Source organism: Bos grunniens, chromosome 14, assembly GCF_055505025.1.
Source record: "Bos grunniens cultivar Pamir isolate PY7600 chromosome 14, Bosgru_T2T1.0, whole genome shotgun sequence".
Classification (NCBI taxonomy): Eukaryota; Metazoa; Chordata; class Mammalia; order Artiodactyla; family Bovidae; genus Bos; species Bos grunniens.
In genome coordinates this window covers 50,909,340-50,927,942 of record NC_141178.1, presented here as the reverse complement: position 1 = coordinate 50,927,942, position 18,603 = coordinate 50,909,340, and the positions used below count along the sequence as shown (strand labels likewise).

Genomic DNA, 18,603 nt, shown 5'->3' with positions numbered 1-18,603 from the left:
ATTACTAACAAAAGTAGCTTTCTTTCTAATCTGCCATTCAAGACTTTCCCAATAGCCATAAAAATGAGAGTTGAGATGGGAACAGAGAATAAAATACTTTTTCACTTCATATATCCAAACACAAAGATTCATCACTGCTTTTAGGAAAAAAGTACATTCTGATAATGTAAGTTCACCTTCTGTCCATGTCTCTCCTGGAAAAATAATCTGCAGACACAGTATTTACTATAAAACTTCTGTTCTCTAATCATTATAAAATACCCATTGTGGGAAAAGAAAATTTAAAAATACCCATTCTGGAACTGGTATACACTTTAAAAGCTTAATTATTAACAAGTGCTAACTTAATTATTAACTGGTATCAAACATATTACATCTTATTTCTGTTCTATTAATAGGTTGGTGCAAAAGTAATTGTGGTTTTGGACCATGAATTTTAAATCATTATACCTCATTATAACTAGGCTCAAACACATCTTTATCAATCAAAATAGGAACAATTACAATCAACACATTTTTGCCAATGAGAAATGTTTATTTCTGTAGCATGAAAATCTGTGCTTTAGGATTTGACAAACTCTTGGAAAACCTTTCCTGCATCCTGCTGGTTGTGGAAGCATTTTCTCTGCAAAAAGTTGTTGAGATGCTTGAAGAAGTGGTAGTCAGTTGGCAAGAGGTCAGGTGAATATGGCAGATGAGGCAAAACTTCATAGTCCAACTCATTCAGCTTCTGAAGCACTGGTTGTGCAAGGTGCAGCAGGGCACTGTCGTGGAGAATTGGGCCCATTCTGCTGACCAATGCCGGCTGCTAAATCACTGCAGTTTTTGGTGCAGCTCATCGATTTGCTGAGCATGCTTCTCAGATGTAATGTTTTCGCTGGGATTCAGCAAGTTGTAGTGGATCAGACAAGCAGCAGACCACCAAAGTGACCATGACTTTTTTTTTTGGTGCAAGTTTGGCTTTGGGAAGTGCTTTGGAGTGTCTTCTCAGACCAACCGGTTGTCGCCGGTTGTCATATAAAATCCACTTTCCAGTGAACATCACAATCGGATTGAAAAATGGTTCATTGTTGTTGCATAGGATAACAGAAGACAACACTTCAAAGTGATAATTTTTTTGATTTGCAGTCAGCTAATGAGGTACCCACTCATCGAGCTTTATCACCTTTTCAGTTTTCTTCAAATGCCAAACAACTGTAGAATGGGCAACCTTGAGTTCTTCGGCAACTTCTCATGTGGTCGTTAAGAGGATCAGCTTTGATGATGGCTCTCAATTGGTCGTTGTCAACTTCTGATGGCCAGGCATTGTGCTCCTCATCTTCAAGGCTCTCATCTCCTTTGCAAAACATCTTGAACCACCACTGCACTGTATCTTTGTTAGCAGTAACTGGGCCAATGCACCACTGCTTTACTACCCATTTTGAACTCAAGAAAATTGCTTGAATTTGCTTTTCGTTTAGCATCATTTCCATAGTTTAAAATAAATATAGGATAAACATCAAGTAATAAGTCATTAGCAAAAAACAAAGGGAGAAATGCACATTAAAATGATGTATAACATAACCACATTTAAGAATGCATTCCAATATCAAACGGCAAATTTCAACAATGCAAAAACGTAATAACGTTTGCACCAACCTAGTACTAGACGATGCATGTGTTCCATCTCCATTTCTAAAGATACAAACAAGCACATTAGAAATCACAATTAAGCTTTTGCTTAGTACTGCATTAAATACATTCTCAATTATGTAAGAATTAACACTTAGAGACTAGAAGCATGAGGACCCAATAAAATAGATGAAACCAAATAACCAACTTATTACCAAGTGTAATTACACTTTTTATCTGATACACAAGAATAAGGTAAGAAATGCTGATTAAGTATTATGTTAATAAGTCACTGCTACTGCTGCTAAGTTGCTTCAGTCGTGTCCGACTCTGTGCAACCCCATAGACGGTAGCCCATCAGGCTCCCCCACCCCTGGGATTCTCCAGGCAAGAACACTGGAGTGGGTTGCCATTTCCTTCTCCAATGCATGAAAGTGAAAAGTGAAAGTGAAGTCCCTCAGTCGTGTCCAACTCTTAGTGACCCCATGGACTGCAGCCCACCAGGCTCCTCCATCCATGTGATTTTCCAGGCAAGAGTACTGGAGTGGCATGCCATTGCCTAAGAGAATATAAAGAAAATATTAAAGAATAAAGAAAATCCTAAAATTATTTGGGAAAGAAAATCAAATGTTATTAAAAAAGTTAAGGGGCAATGAGGACTAGTCAATCATATTTGATACAATTTAAACAGCTTCCCTGGTGGCTAAACGGTAAAGCATCTGCCTGCAACGCAGGAGACCCAGGTTCGATTCCTGGGTTGGGAAAATCCCCTGGAGAAGGAAATGGCAATCCATTCCAGCACTCTTGCCTGGAAAATCCCATGGACGGAGGAGCCTGATAGGCTACAGTCCACGGGGTCACAAAGAGTCGGACACGACTGAGCGACTTCACTTTCACTAAGCACTAAACAGAAATACTTGAATAAGATGTCATAAAATGCTTTTCTAACTTAGTAACTGCTTTTCAATACCTGATTATCAATTCTGAGACAAGGTAAACTTATTAAATATAAAACTCATTATATCCTAATAAATATCAAGGAAAAAAGTATGAAAAAATAAAATGTACAGAAAACAAAATTATACTTATCCTGACTATAAAAAGGCAGTTTTTATGTCTTTAATTCCTACTTTTAGAACAAAAAAAAGTGCAAACAATGAAAAAGAATGTTTACAGTAAAAACGGATCAAAACCAATAATCTAAAGAGGATGAATACCCTGACTTATTTTCCTCATACTGTGCTGTATGTACAGTTATACCCAGCACAACTGTATTTATGATAACTTTGCCTAAAGAACAAGAACCATAAGTGACCACACTCTAATGACCCAGTGAGCTCCATCTTAATGTTTAGGTAATTCTGCATACATAACAAAATGCTCAAAGAATTTTGCAGGGATTAATAAAAGAAAAATCTGTGAAGCAAATTTTATATGTAAATACTCCCAAAGTCAAAAACATTTAAATAAATGACACCTTATTAAAATGCTAGGTAGGAAGAAACAGATACAGCATATGAAATATGAGACTATACAACCAAAAATTATGACAATTACACAATAATTACATTTGTGTACTTATAAAAGAAGCCACTGAGACTTACACTGAGAAATACAACCAGTTATTTTTAGGTTGTCTTATTTGTAATTTGCCATAAGATGACATTTCAATAAGATCTTGTTTTCAATTCTTAAAATGATCTGAAATGCTATGAACATTAAGAAAGAAAGCACATGAGAGTAGTGTATTTTTACAAGTTAGGACTACAGATACAATGAAAGCTAGCCTGGCCAGAGTCCTTGGGAGTCAGAGCACAGCTGAATTTTTCAAAGAGCTCAAATAAAAATCTGACTTTAAAATTTTGGTAAAAATCTTCAAAAGACACAGAAATGCACAAGAATCTGCCTGATTTTCTAGGTAGAACATACAATAAAATGATTTTTGGCATGATGGACTCAGGGACGCCATTATGAGCACACAGTACATAAACACCCTCAAGACTCACTGAAATGTACAGAGCAGTATTTTCTTCTGTTGCTGTTGGCTGACTGTTTCTCTGTCTTTTATGTATTTTGTTCTTTATCTTTTCTTAGCGTGCCTTTCTTTCTGTGATTGCTCTCTTATCTCATTTTTTAATCTGTTACTTGTAAACAGTTCCGTGACTTAGGGCACAGTTCAGGACGGCCACATTAAGCCAAAAGTACATTCCAACTGTACTAAACACAGCTCTAAACCTCAGTTTCTTCCTCTGCAAAACGCAGAGAATAATAGCACCAGAGCGCATAGGATTGTTCTGACAACTAACTGAGATACAGGTAATGAAGTACTTAATTGGCAAAGAACTTGGAATACAGTAAACATTCAATAAATGTCAGCTATTTCTTTTCCTATTATCACCTCAAGTTAAATAGCTCAACTTTTGGAAGAATTTATCTGTTCATGTGTATGTATACAAAGTCTGGGGGAAAAAAATGCCTCAAAAAGCTAACACTGTTTAAATGAAATAACTTCATATTAACTAGGATGGCTAAAATAAAAAACACAGAAGATAAAAAATATTAACTGGCAAGGCTGTATGAGAAACCCTAATGATGCAGTTACTTTGGAAAACAACTTAGTTTCTTTAAAAGTTAAACAAAGTTATCATATGACCCAGCAATTCCACTTCTAGGTATTTATCAGAAATAAAATATTAGACCTGCATAAAGATTTACATTTGAATATTCATAGCAGCATTCTGTGTCCAACCCAAATGCTTAACAACTGTGCGAAGACAAGCAAAAAAATAAGGCACATCCACATTATGGAATACTATTCAGCAATTAAAAAAAATACTGATACATGCTACAACAAGAATGAACTTCAAAAACATTATGCTGAGTGAAGTCAGGCATGAAAGACCACATATGTATAACACACAGATTTCCAGAAAAGGCCAAGACCTGGATTAGTGGATGTCTGCAAACTGGGGTTAACTGTAAATGGGCACGAGGGCCCTTACTAGGGTGATGGAAATGTTCTAAAACTGTATTATGGTGATGGGTGCACACTTCAGTGAAATTTAGTAAAAAATATATTTTAAATGGGCATATTTTACAGATTGTAAATTGTGACTTCAATGAAATTTTTTGTAAAGGTAACAACACTTACCTCCATTGTGATGGGTGATTTTTTACCCCTAGTTCTACTTTTGAAAATGGTTTGAAGAAAAGGATTTATTTTTTTAAAAAAGTAAACTGCTAAATTTATTGGACTTACATGTAATTAAAAGTAAACTGAGTAAAGGCACAAGGACTCTGCTATGAAAACAGTCCTTGGTTTTCCTGATACTACTTTGCTTGCTTGCAGTTTTACTAATTAATTTCTTAGCAAGGTGTGGACAGATGAGTGTTATTAAACAGCTGATTAGTGAATTCTTATCAAAAGTAGAACATAAAACTTTTAATTAAACACTTGGGCCCAGGACTCTTTTATTAGAAGAGGTTTCTTAAGACTCATGAACATTAAAGCCTGAGAATAATTCCTTTCTAAATTTATGAAAGAGACCAAAGACAGTATTTGATTATTTAAACACATTTGATCTTCTGAACTTATATGCAGATTTTCTTTAATAAACACTACATGATCCAAGGCTGGCTGAATCCAAGGATGTGGAGTCATGGATAGGGAGGGCTGACTGTAAAGTTATACTTAGATCTTCAACTGCTTGGAGGGTGGGTCCCCTAACCCCCATGTTGTTCAAGTATACCTGCACTCTAAAAAGAGAAGCTCAAATAAATCGAAGTGGGTCTAAAGTCAGGATAAAGACAACTGTTGTTAGTTTCCTAGGGCTGACTCAACAAACTACCACAAACTTGGCTTAAAACATTAGAAATTCGTTTTCTCTCAGTTCTGGAGGCTAGAAGTCTGAACTAAAGGTGTTCGCAGAGCCATTCCACCAATGAAAGCTCCAGGAAGAATCCTTCCTTGCCCCGTCTCAACCTGGTGACACCTGGCACCTCCTGGCTTCCAGCAACATAACCTCGATCTCTGCCTGCCTCCATTTCCACATGCCTCTCTTCCTCTGTGTGTCTCTGTGTTTTTCCCTCTACAGAGGACACCAGTCACTGGACTTAGGACCTACCCTTAAATCCAAGCTGATTTCATCTCAAGATCCTTAACTGTCCCTGAAAAGACCAGATCAATTGTTTACTGTAATTGAAACAATGTGAAAGGCATGCTCCCTTAGGAAAAAACCTCAGAGAAAAAACTGACAACTCAAATCTGAAATTGTTTTGTGCCTTCTCACTAGACTATGTTCTATCATTTTGAAGTGAAGTGAAGTTGCTCAGTCGTGTCCGACTCTTTGCAATCCCATGCACTGTAGCCTACCAGGCTCCTCTGTCCATGGAACTCTCCAGGCAAGAATACTGGAGTGGGTTGCCATTTCCTTCTCCAGGGGATCTTCCCGACCCAGGGATCGAACCCAGGTCTCCTGCACTGCGGGCAAGATGCTTTACCCTCTGAGCTACCAGGGAAGCCATTCTATCATTTTAAGTGTGCCCTTTTCTCAGTAGAAAATATCCTATTACATCAGCAGGAAATTCTATCATTAAAAAATTCTAAAATACACAAAGAGTTGAATAAAATGTTTTACTAATATGTTTTCTCTCCTGGTGTTCCCCATCATAGTGAACGCCTTCTCCAATAGCCTGGAAGCTCTGGCTGTTTGTTGTCACGCAACCAACCCATCAGCAAATCCTGTCAACTCTATATTCCAGGACTTCCCTGGTGACAGTGGATAAGAATCCGCCTACCAATGCAGACGGTTTGATCTCTGGTCTAGGAAGATCCCATGTGCTGCAACTAAAACCAGAGCCAGTCAAATCAATATATATTAAAACAACAACAACAACAAAAAGAACTGAGGCTTTGAACATGGCACCCTGCGCCCCACGGGAAAAAATACATATTTCAAATGCAACCAATTCTCATTCCCTCCACCACCATCAGCCTAAATCACTATCACCTCTGGCCAAAGTGAGCCTTTCAACGTGTAAACCTGCTTTGTCACCCCCTGTAAAACTCTCTAGGGACTCAGAGCACAGATGTAATAAAAGCCAAAGCTGCTCTCCTCTCCTCCTCCCTCCTCTCACTCTCTAGCCACACAAGCTTCCTTTCGTCCTGGAAGGTACCAAGCACAACACCCGCCTCGCTGTTCCCTCTGCCTGTGTCACCCAGGTATTTGAAAAACCGGATCTGTCACTTCTCTGCTGAAATGTCACCTCCTGAAAAGGCCTTTCCTGACAGCCCTACCCATACTTGCCCTCCTGGTCATTCTCCCTTTACCTTTCTGAACTATTTCCTCAGATAATAACAATTATCAATTTGACAATACAAAACATCAGTTTTTTACTCTCAGCCTCAACTAGAAATTACGTTCCATGAAAGCATATTTGGCTCACTGCTTTATGCCCAGCGCTGAAACACTACCTGGCCCATACTAGTTCAACCAAGGATATGAATGAAGAATACACTTAACTTGGAATGGCAACAATAATTTGTTCATGTGTTTCCCTTTTTCAGAAATTCCCTCATCCAATTTGTGATGAACATTATGACAAATATTCCCCCAAATTATTTCCCATTCACAATACATTTTTACTCTGGTTTGAAACAATAATTACCGACAGAAGTTTCTCTACGAGTTAAACACTAACACCCGAGACAAGCAGTTGCTTTGCCATTAGACAGGATAGGAAAGAAAGAGCTAGAAACCAAATGGCCCTCTGATCCTGATACCACTCTGTCCAACTACACCTCATTTCTTCACATACTATCAACAAAACTCCTGCTTTCCAAAAACATAAGAATGGTTCCCTCAGCAGTTAGGGCCATTCTATCTGCATTTGTCTTTTCCCCTTGAACAGTGTCCCAAAGTAAATTTCAAGGAACAACATTTCCGAGGGGTGTTAACAGATACTGAAAAGGGTCAAATTTAGGGAAAACTTCATTAAGCAAAACTGAGCAGGTTTTTTTTCATAGAGGACTCTTCAGAATCTTAACTATGTTAATGTGCAGTATAAATCTCCACAATGGAAAGAGTATATACACTGTAACCCAAACTTACTTTTTTTCCACTCAACCCTAATATACTCTTTCAGTCACATCATTCATCAGGCCCTTCTTTCCTAGCTACCTCAAAAATTCTAGCAGCCTGACTTACTGAAAACACCTTTTATTTTAGGTATCACGGAAGGTTTAAAAGGAGACTTGCTAATGGATTTAAATTATAATTAAGATAATTCACTGTCTGCAGGGTATTATTTGAGACAAAGTCATTTTCTGGTAAATAGTCAAGAGTGACAAAAACTAATAAAATTACCAGAAGTAGCATAAAACTGAGGTCAAATGCACTCAAATAATCCCACTCCTGCCGACTCATACTTCTTTTTTAGAACGTCACTAACCAAAACAAGGGCGAGACTGGAGGTGCACAACGAGCAAGTTTTGAAAGTTTTTAGCCTAAATATGATATTGATATCTACATTTCTGGAAAAGACTATAAGCTTAGATAACAAACTCATAAAAGAAAATCAGCAGGATCACTTTAGAACATGATGAACACAAATTCACACCCTGTATGATGCAAAAATTACTTTCCTAGCAATCCCTCTTTTTCTCCATCATTCCCCAGTATCTCTGCAGGGAACCCAACCTTAATGCTGCCTCTGCAGGCCTCCCTTGCCTCTAAAACCTTCTTCTGGTCACCTCTTTCACTTCTATTCTCTATCAGTGCCAGCTTCCAACCTTGAACTCACTCACCCTAACATTTGCAGGATATCTTCACAGATATTTGATGTTAGAGGCAAAAGCTGAACTAGTCATAGCCCTAACATCAAAGAAACTCTTGAAACTTTAAGAGGCCTGGCTGGAATACGGCCCAACTGTACCCTCCCCTCCCTATAAGACAAACAATGCTACCTTCAAGCCCAATCCCTCAACAATCCTAAATTCTTTAAAACTAAAAATAGTTCTGCTGTTGTCTCATCTGCCAGCAGATGGCCAGACTATTTTTAATTCAGGATTCTAGAGAGCAGGAATGGATCAAGCTAAGCTAGGGCAGCCTGGAGGCCCTGACTCTGCAGAGTTCAGTGGTTGCTGCAGAAAGCTGGTGTGGGGCAGGTACCAAGAGAGGGCAACCTGGAGCTGTTCCTGGCCTGTGGGCTTCACACTGATGGTAACAACGTAGGTGGGAGGGATTTTGTTTCTTTTTCTTTTTTAACCACTTTACTTCAAAATAAAGTCAAGGTGGGAAGGGTTTTGTTTTTCTTTTTTTTTTTAACCACTTTACTTCAAAATAAAGTCTGAAATGTAAGATAATTTTACAAAAGTTTCCAATAATCTGCTTTAAAGGTTTCATTATCTTTCTTTACATGAAAATAAAAGCTCTTTTATGTGGTGTTTTTTGAGATTGGGTTTTGTTTTAATAAAGTAAAATCTCCCCTTATCTAGGTAATGTTTCCAAAAAGCTATATTGTGACCAAAGAAAAAAGAAAAAAATACAGTATTCTTAAGAACATGAGATGAACTGTAATTTCATGAGTATAATTTACAGAAAATCAATTTATTATAGGTCATCTTGTTAAAAGATAACTGAATTTTGAATTCCAGTGCTCTGAATCTACTCACACACCACTAACATGATTTTAAAACACGAAAGGATTAGATGTATTTTCTTGTTCCCTTTAGCTATATGGTAGGTGCTCAGTAAAAATGGGGGGGGGGGGGCTGACGACACACAGAATAAATGCAGGCAGGTGTATTTAGGTGGGTTATTTACAAAGTCTATTTAGAAGAGTTAGAGCAACACCCACCTCTCTACCACTACCAGCCAACTCCTACCCACTCACAACCCAGAGATAAGGAATGACCAAACCAGGCCATTCCAGTTTACTTTCCCATCCAGCTTGCTAGCCATACAGATTACCAAGAAACCAAAGGTGGCCTGACCCAGGTCTCAGTAGTGAAGTGGAAGAGGGAGGCCTATGACAGCTTCCAAGGATGTATTTGGGGATACTACCTACTACAGGACATTATACTTTCTGCAAAGATAAAAAGTGTCATCCCTATTAAATTATGTTTGGGCGGTAATGTACATGGATGACTAAAAGGGAAGAAACAAAGGTCATCTGGGATTAATTACCATCAGATTGCTCAATGAGATTTTGTAGGAGACTAAATATAACTATGAAATAAAAGGAAAAAGCCCTGTATGTCTAAAGTAAAGAAAAGTACTCTGGGACATTCCTCATAAGCTTCTGCTAACTATGTGGAAGGGACAAACAAGTAATAAGTGGCAAAATCTGAAATAATCTTTGTAGAGCCGAGGCAGACATGAGCAAGTAATCCTTCCCTCTCAAAACAGCAAGGACCAAGCCATTAAAGCCTCTAAAGATGCCAATCAAGAGTGACCGGAATACTCTCAAGGTACAAGTTAACAAAACAACTGTGTTCACATTCGTGGCACATTACAACCATTATGCTCAATATCCTAACTGTACAGAGAAGGAATCCAAGGCCCACAGACCTGACTTTGCTGCAATGTAACAGAACTGCAATTTAAAGCCAGGATCTGATTCTCCTTCCAGTAAGCATACCATTTAGAACAGATACTTATATTAGCATTTTGGAGAGGGAAAAAAAAAAAAAAAAATATATATATATATATATATGTGTGTGTGTGTGTGTATATATATATGTATACACACACATAACACTCCATTTCCTTAATCTAATACTTAAAATTTAGTATATGAAAGGTATATTTTAACACAGAAAATCTGACCTTAAAAACTAAAACTTTAGTTTGAACTCTTAACTTCTTTAACCTACAAGTTATTAAAAAACCTACACATAACAATTTTTTAAAAAAATTCCCCAAATCATTCCTTGCCTCAAGGTGATTATTTCTTTCAAGACCCAGCTATAAATTCAATTTTTACCACTGTACAACATCCTCTCAGAAACCTGGAATAGTCTTTCGCTAGCTACAAGAATGACAAAAGGTGTACTTCTGATCCATGAAGGGTTAAAAAAAATGTTTAATTTATTATACATAAAATTCAAAAAAAATTAATGAAAATTTCTTCAATAATACTTATCTCATCACTTTAAAGGATCCAAAAAGGAGATAAAAACCGCTTACTACAATAAGTTAAAAAGTCTTTTTATTTTAATAATTAAAAGGCAAAGTTGCTTTTGACCTATCTTGACCCTTTAGCATACATCCAAGTTATTCTGGATTTTTGCCCCTTTTAAGAATGCTTTTTTCCAAGCCCACTTAACACGATTGCTTTTCTCGTCAACTTAATCTAGTCTGTTTCCAGCGCTATAAACTAAAGCCAAGCATTAGGAATTCGTCTTTGCGTTTAACGTCCTGGTCCTGCCTTAAAGGATTTCACTCCTGATGAATGCAAAAGATCCATCAGTGGTTCCCCTTAACAATTCCTCATCTGCCAGTCTTCGCTGTAGGGTATTGTTTGCATTTACCCTGCAAAGGGGCTTCAAGACACTAGATCTCTTTCGTCTGAACTGTAAATCACAATTCAAGCTTGCGAGCAGCTGTCACGGTCCAGACATGTGGCTGGTGGGTGTCATTGTCTTGTTCATTTCCCCCGTTCAAAGCCTCCCTTCCCGTCACTAAAGCCAGCTTATCTAAAGGTCCTTTCCTTCCCCGCTTTTATCTCGCCACCCCCACCCCTTAACCTCAGGTCTTGTTCTTCCAGGTCAGCCCAGTCGGATACAACATTACTCTCTGTTTTTCCCGTGGCGGAGGCGGAAAGATGTCAGTACAGGCTGCACCTCTAGCAAACCCCTTCTCGACACTGTCAACAAGGGAACAACTTCAGCCTCTCTTCCCAAAGTACCACGCCAAACGAAAAGTTATTTGAAATTACGAGACGGAACCCTTCCCACGCCCCATCTTGACAAGTCAGCTCCACCTCAATTTTCTCAGCGAATAAACAGCACCTCCACTCCTGCCTCTTCACAAAGGGTGATGCCCCGGCCGCACCGCACGGTCCACCAACCAAACCTTCGCAGATTCCCCAGGCGACCCCCGCCACCCCCCAGCCCGGCCGCGTTCCCCGGGCCCGTCTCACTGCCATTCCTCCTCCACCCTGCCCCTGCCCCGCATCGAGCCGAGTTACTGTCAACTCCTGCCACGCAGCCCCAGAGCTTCGCCCGGCCTCCCGGAGGTCAGAGGCGCCGGCCCAGGGGTGAGCCCCTAGCCCCCGGCGACCCCACCTTCCGCGCCGGCCTCCCTCCCCCCGCCCCGCACCCTCCCTACCCCCATCCCTCGGGCCTCCTCCCCGCTCACCTAACGCCACCTCGCACGCTTTGCGCAGCTGGGAGTGATGCGCCTTCTTCACTTCCTTGTCGGCCAAAATCTTCTCCAGGGCCCGGGTCAGGAACATGTTCTTCGTCTTCTTCCCCTCATACATGGACGCAGAGAAGGAGGCGGCGGCTCGTCCGACCCGCGGATCCCAGCGGCTGGAGGGGAGGAGGACGACGACGAGGGAGAGGAAGAGCCGAGAGAAAGGAGAGGGGGTGGCGGTGGGGGAGAGGAGGAGGCGTGGAGGGCAGCGGCGGGATCAGGAAGGGGCGGGGGAGCTGGGCCGGCTGCGGGGCGGGCGAGGGGCGCGCAGGTCGTAGCCGTCCCCCAAAGGGCCGCGCCCGTGGGACCTCCGCTTCTCCCGGCCCGGGGGTCGCTTCCCGGCCACCACCACCACCACCACCTTCCCCCTCACTCGCCCCTCCGCCCGGGAGACGGCGAGGGAGCCCAGCCCGGCGGCCGTCAGGCTGGTGGACCGAGGAACGAGGCGGCGGATCAGAGGCCCGGCGAGAGCAGGGCTGCCCTGGCTCCTGTGGGGACGAGCACCCGCCTCGGCCGCGGACTGGCCTCCATCACCGCCGACCTGCCCCGGCCGCCATGTTGGGAGGAAACGACGCGTCACGCAGCGGCCGAACGGCTGCAGAGGAGGAAGCGGCGGCGGCGGCGGCGTTGGCTGCCCAGAGCTGCCGCGGCGCCGGGAGGCAGGGGGCGGAGGGCGGCGCGGGAGGAGCGGCTCGAGCCGCAGCGCTACGGCGGCCTGGCGGGGCCTCGTTGCCTCCCGCGTTCGCCTGCAGGGCGGTGCGGGGCGTGGCGGGCGTCCTGCGGCGCCGCGCTGGGTGCTTCGGGCTCCGATGACCCCCGGCGCCGCCGAAGCCGCCGAGCGGACGCGGCTCCGGGCTCCGCTGCGGGCGCTTCGCCGACTTTCCAGAGTCCCCGTGGGTGGGCGGGCGCGCGCGCAGCCCCTTCCGCCCTGGGACTCACGGAAACACCCTCAGGGCCCGAGCCCGACAGCACTCGTTCCACCTGCCGCGTGGCCGGTGCTCGGCGGCACTGTTTCCACCTGCCGCTCTCGACTCTTAAATTTAATTACCAGCCGCAGGAGACTGCTAGATCCAAGACCGTGTCCCCCGACTACCTCAGGATTCTCTCTTGGGAAGAGTACAACCGATCTGACGAGGATGCACGAATGTTTCACTTTTTCATCTCTGTAGGGTAAATCAGGAATCTCTGAGATTTCTTCTGAATTGAGACTAAAGTTAAGGAACAAATGAATGCTTCTGATTGACGAGGCCCTTTAGAGCTTTGTGTTTTCTGTGCCTCTAATACTAAGGTTCAGTCGAGGATATGAAAACCAGTTTCAGAATGGAAAAGCTTTAAGTACAGACGTTACCGCAGACACACAGCTGACCGTGTGCCTACTTTGTTACCAAAGAATTATTCGGATTTCCACAGTGTTTTCATTCAGAACAGAAAATAACAAGGAAAACCATTAAATGGGAAGAATTCGTTTACATGGTGATCTAGGTGCACATCTTTCCAAGTTCAAAGCTACTGTGTGGCTCTATCAATACTAGATCTCAAAGTATTAGAATGTGTCTCTCCCTGTTCTGATCCATTCGATTGCCTTGACTGTGCTGCTGCTGCTTAGTCGCTTCAGTCGTGTCCAACTCGGTGGGACCATACTGGAGTAGGTTGCCATGCCCTCCTCCAGGGCCCTTGACTATGGACTTGTCCTAATGCAGCCAACTAAACTCAAAAGGAGAGGCTGTAATTTGGGACAGGCTAAAAACCATGGGAAATAAAAATGGAAACCTTGAAGGTGATCCAGAATTAAAGTGGGCTAGTATTAATAGATTAGTTTTTTTTAACTTTCTTATCCTAAGAAACAAATCCATAAATTGATTAATTTCACTCCAATAGCTGTTTCTTTCTTTTCTTTTTTTTTTTAAAATAGCTGTTTCTATATAGATTCCTGGAAGTTAGAGATTTGGTATACTAGATCAGACATAATATTGATTTCTGTCTTCACTCTCATAGGTAATAAGATTTGAGAACAAGTTCCATTTCTAATTTTTGTTTCTTTGTCATGCCAGTGTTGGAACAGGTATTGTTGAAGGTGCTAGCTGATTACTGAATCTATTTACTCTTCTTTACAGAGATATACTGTATTTTCTTCTCTCCCTTGCAGTTAAGTGTAGCCATCCAGATTTGGGTTTCCCAGGTGGCACTAGTGGTAAAGAACCTGCCTGCCAATTCAGGAGACGATAAGAGATATGGATTTGATCCCTGGGTCTGGAAGATCCCCTGGAGGAGGAAATGGCAACCAACTCCAGTATTCTTGCCTGGTGAATCCCATGGACAGGAGCCTGACCAGCTGCGGTCCCTAGGGTTGCAACGAGTCAGACAGGACTGAAGCGACTTAGCATCCAGATTTAGCTCATTAAAAAAAAAAAAATCTTCCACAGGCAGTCTTCCATGCTCTTTCCTTTCAGTGGCCACATGCTAAAGACAGCAGAGCCACAAGTTACAAGGAGCCAAGGTCCCTGGAATTACAACTTGATGGAGAGTCATCCAATATTTGTTTTGGACTTTACATGGGCAAAAGGGTATATTTAGCAGCTAGCCTTATCCTAATCAATGCACTTGACACTCATTAATGAATAATACAGAGCAAAAACGTCATCTATCCATTTCTATAAGCCTAGCATCTAGTGTAGCCATTGGCACAGAAAATGCATTTGGTAGAAACTTGAAACTTTGAAAGACACTAGGTTAAGTCAGGAGAAGGCAATGGCACCCCACTCCAGTACTCTTGCCTGGAAAATCCCATGCATGGAGGAGCCTGGAAGCTGCAATCCATTGGGTCGCTGAGGGTCAGATACCACTGAGAGACTTCACTTTCACTTTTCACTTTCATGCATTGGAGAAGGAAATGGCAACCCACTCCAGTGTTCTTGCCTGGAGAATCCCAGGGATGGGGGAGCCTGGTGGGCTGCCATCTATGGGGTCGCACAGAGTTGGACACGACTGAAGTGACTTAGCAGCAGTAGCAGCAGGTTAAGTCAAGATCACATGTGACTTAGGAGCTTGCAGTATATAGTAGGGAAAAAGATACTAAACAAGTAAATCATTAGTGAATATATAATTAAAAATGTATTATTAAGGTGCTATGAGGAAATCTACTTTAGATTTGGGGTTCAGAGATGATTCCCTGAGGAAGTAACATTTAACTGAGGCCTGAAGGAAGAGGAAAAATTAGTCAAACTAAGCCGGAAAAGAACATTCCTGGCAGTCTCTTGGGGTTGGGGAGAAGTTTGCAAGTTTCAGGAACCAAAATAAGGCAGCATGGCTGAAAGTTATCAAGGGGAAATGGTGCTAGTAAAGATAAAGAGGGAACCAGGTCATACAGGCATGTTAAGGATTATGGACTTCATGTTAAGGGTTTAGGATTTCATACCACTAGCAATGGAAATCTATTGAGTTAAGTTATCAAATTGGCAATATAAAAGTAGCCCCTCTATCTGTAGAATGAATTGGAAGGGGATGAGTTTGTATGTGGACAGAACAGTGAGGAGATGGTTACGACAGTGCCTCGTGGTTTAGGCTGGGGTCCTGGACTATCATGCAAAGCTTGGGAGACCACACCCTGCACAGAGCAAAATGGGGCTGGACTTGAGCCCCAGCATCTGCCAAGGGGAAGGGGCTCCTTTTTCTAACTTGGATAAATGTTAGCTCAACCAGTACTGTGAGTGATGGCAGTGGCGATGGAGCAGAGTGGACAGATCTGAGTTGTACTTTGGTAGCAGAATGGACAGGATCTAGTAATGAATTGGAGGGAAGATAAGAGAAAGGAAGAGATCACAATGAATGCCATGTTTCTGACCGGAATCCATGGATGAGTAGAAATGCTGTTTATAGAGAGGGCCTAGACTGGGATAAGAGCATGTCTGAGGGTGAGGGTACAATTTTTAGAAGAATCTACACCTGTGAAACATGACCTGACCATCAGAAGTAATGGCCTCCACCCTCCTTTCTCCCAGAGGACCATCCATCTTCCCCTTTGCTGAGTCTAGGATGTCATCCAAAATGTGGTAGGGATAGGGGTGGGATGGGGTGGGTTATGGGGGGTTGGTGCACAGCCTTGGGAGTTGGAGACCTGTTACCCAACTTGAAACTCAAGATATTAACTCTTACCTGTCTGGAGCAAAAAGTAAGTATGACGCTAAAGCAGGTGCCTTTTAAAGATAAGGGAAAGATAATATTTTTACTCTTTTATTCTCAGTTGTAGTGGAAGGGATGTCAGGCTCAGGCAAATTTTACACTAAATTTGAGTATATTTCCCTGTACATATGTTTCCTTTTTTTAAAATTAATGTCGCTGCTTGGTGCTTATCTAATCTATTTAAATAAGTTCAATTTCAGTATTTACTTATATTTGACTCATTGTTTTCCACACACTTAAATTCTACCAATTTCTATCCTTTAAATGTTAAAATATATATTTTTTATACATGATTGCTTTACTGAGTCTATTTTTGCCTCTGTCTGCAATCTCACCTTCCTATCATTAATTACCACTCATCATTTTCTCTTTCATCTATAACTTTGTTGTATATTAGTTGCCTTGACTTTTTGGGTATTAGTCCCACCTTGGTTCTAGATCGTTAAGTAATATCAAACAATGAAAGACTTTGACCCAGATCTTAGAGTCTTGGTTGCTTTATCATCCTTTTAAATATAGATGTAGCATGAAAATTAAAATGTGAATAAAATTTTAATTAATGCTGAGTATATCTGATGTTAAAAGCCAAGACTGGTTAACATCCAAAAATAGCATCATATTCACTTGACTAAAAAGAAGTTATGATGCCTCCAGTAGTCTCACATGATCTCAAAACATTCTGTAATCTGACCCTTCTCTGACCTTCCAACTAATGTCTCAATGGCAATGGCAATAATTATTAACATTTATATAGAACTTAATATAGTATAGGCTTCCCTCATAGCTCAGTCAGTAAATCATCTGCCTGCAATGCAGGAGACCCAGCTTCGATTCCTGGGTCAGGAAGATCCCCTGGGGAAGAAGATGGCTACCCACTCCAGTATTCTTGCCTGGAGAATCCCAGGGACAGAGGAGCCTGGCAGGCTACAGTCCATGGGTTCACAAGAGTCAGACACAACTTAGCGACTAAACCACCACCACATTATAAGCCAAGCACAATAACTCAAATGAAGTTTCCATTATTATTTCTGATTTATACATGAAGAAACTGAGACATAGGAGAATTTAGATGACTTGTCCACATCATGTAGATTATATGTGGTAGAGCCAGGATTCCAGTTTGGAAAGTCTGGCTCCAGAGCCCATACTCTAAACAACTAAGCTATACTGCCTCTGAACAGTCTTGTAACCTCCTTCCTTGTCCACTCCCTCCTCCACTGAAGTACAGATGTAGATTTTCAAGTTCCAACCCATTCCTCCTTCATGCCCACCTCCTTCCTTCCTCTCATCCCCACACCACACGTCCATACAAACACAAAGCTTTCCTGCCCCTGTATGCCTTTGTTCATCATTCAGCAATCCAGAGCACCCACCACCACCTCTCTTTTTTTGCTCTCCCCAAAGTCTTCCCAACCTTCCAAACCTCAGTGAAATTCATCCACTTCTAAGTTTTCTCCTTTTACCTCCAACAGCACAAATCCCTCCCTTTTCTAGCCTTGTATAACTTTGTCTGGGCTTCCCAGGTGGCTCAGTGTTAAAGAATCCACTAGCCAATGCAAGGAGACCTGGATTCAATCCCTGTGTCAGCAACATCCCCCAGAGGATGAAATGGCAACCCACTCCAGTATTCTTGCCTGGGAGGGGTTGCAAAGAATCGGACACAATTGAGCAACTGAGCACACACGCATATCTTTGTCTACCTCATACTTTATTCCTAAGTATATAACCATAGTGGCACTTAATCAGACTGCAAATTTTTGAGACCAGGGATTTAAGAAAAGATAAAGAAGGCAACAGAGAAGGAAATGGCAACCCACTCCAGTATTCTTGCCTGGAGAATTCCATGGACAGAGGAGCCTGGCAGGCTCCAATCCATGGAGTTGCAAAGAGTCAGACAGGACTGAGAAACTAACACACACAAAGAAGGCAGCTTAGTAAAAGATGGGAAACATGGATTAAATCCAGAAACATGATCAGTTTTGCTGAGACCTCGATAATGACATGAATGAGACAGGCCATCTCCAAAGTCACTCGTCTGTTTTCTTGCTTTTCATTTAGAGTTTAGTCTGAAAACTTGATATTCCTTATTTATCAATCTGCTTGTTTTCATCTTGTTTATTAAGGAAGTAAATGAATAAAATTTGTCTTTAAACTCAGAGGTCCTGCTCACTATTCTGCAGAAAAAATGTCAAAATACACTGAACAGCACAGATAAAAGAAGAGCATGGTAGGCTGAAGAAATTCATCTAGAAAATATAAGAAGAGCAAACAAATTTGTAATTAAATTTGTGTCTATATTAAATACCAAGAGGTGGTATTTGATAAAGTGAAGTTTCAAAAAAATTAAATGTTGTGGTTAAAAAAAAATTACAAATCTAGAGCTGGAAGTCGGAAG

The 18,603-nt window shown here is 41.7% G+C and overlaps 1 protein-coding gene across 4 annotated transcripts in view; it reads right to left on the bottom strand.

The window, feature by feature from the left end:
• Positions 1-13,116, bottom strand: part of ARFGEF1 (ARF guanine nucleotide exchange factor 1) — a 132,452-nt gene extending 119,336 nt beyond the window's left edge. For 2 of the 4 annotated variants that reach the window (XR_015140777.1, XM_086336659.1), the window contains exons 1-2: positions 11,973-12,691; positions 1,639-1,674 (exon numbers count right to left, since the gene is read on the bottom strand). Coding sequence is in view for 2 of the 4 variants with exons in the window: in XM_086336659.1 (XP_086192785.1) it covers positions 1,639-1,674; positions 11,973-12,096 (160 nt within the window). In the remaining 2 variants the exon portion in view is untranslated. Of the gene's footprint in view, positions 1-1,638; positions 1,675-11,972 lie in introns of all 4 variants that reach the window. The other 2 variants (XR_015140778.1, XM_086336660.1) reach the window with 1 other exon arrangement.
• Between the last annotated feature and the right edge of the window lie 5,487 nt (positions 13,117-18,603).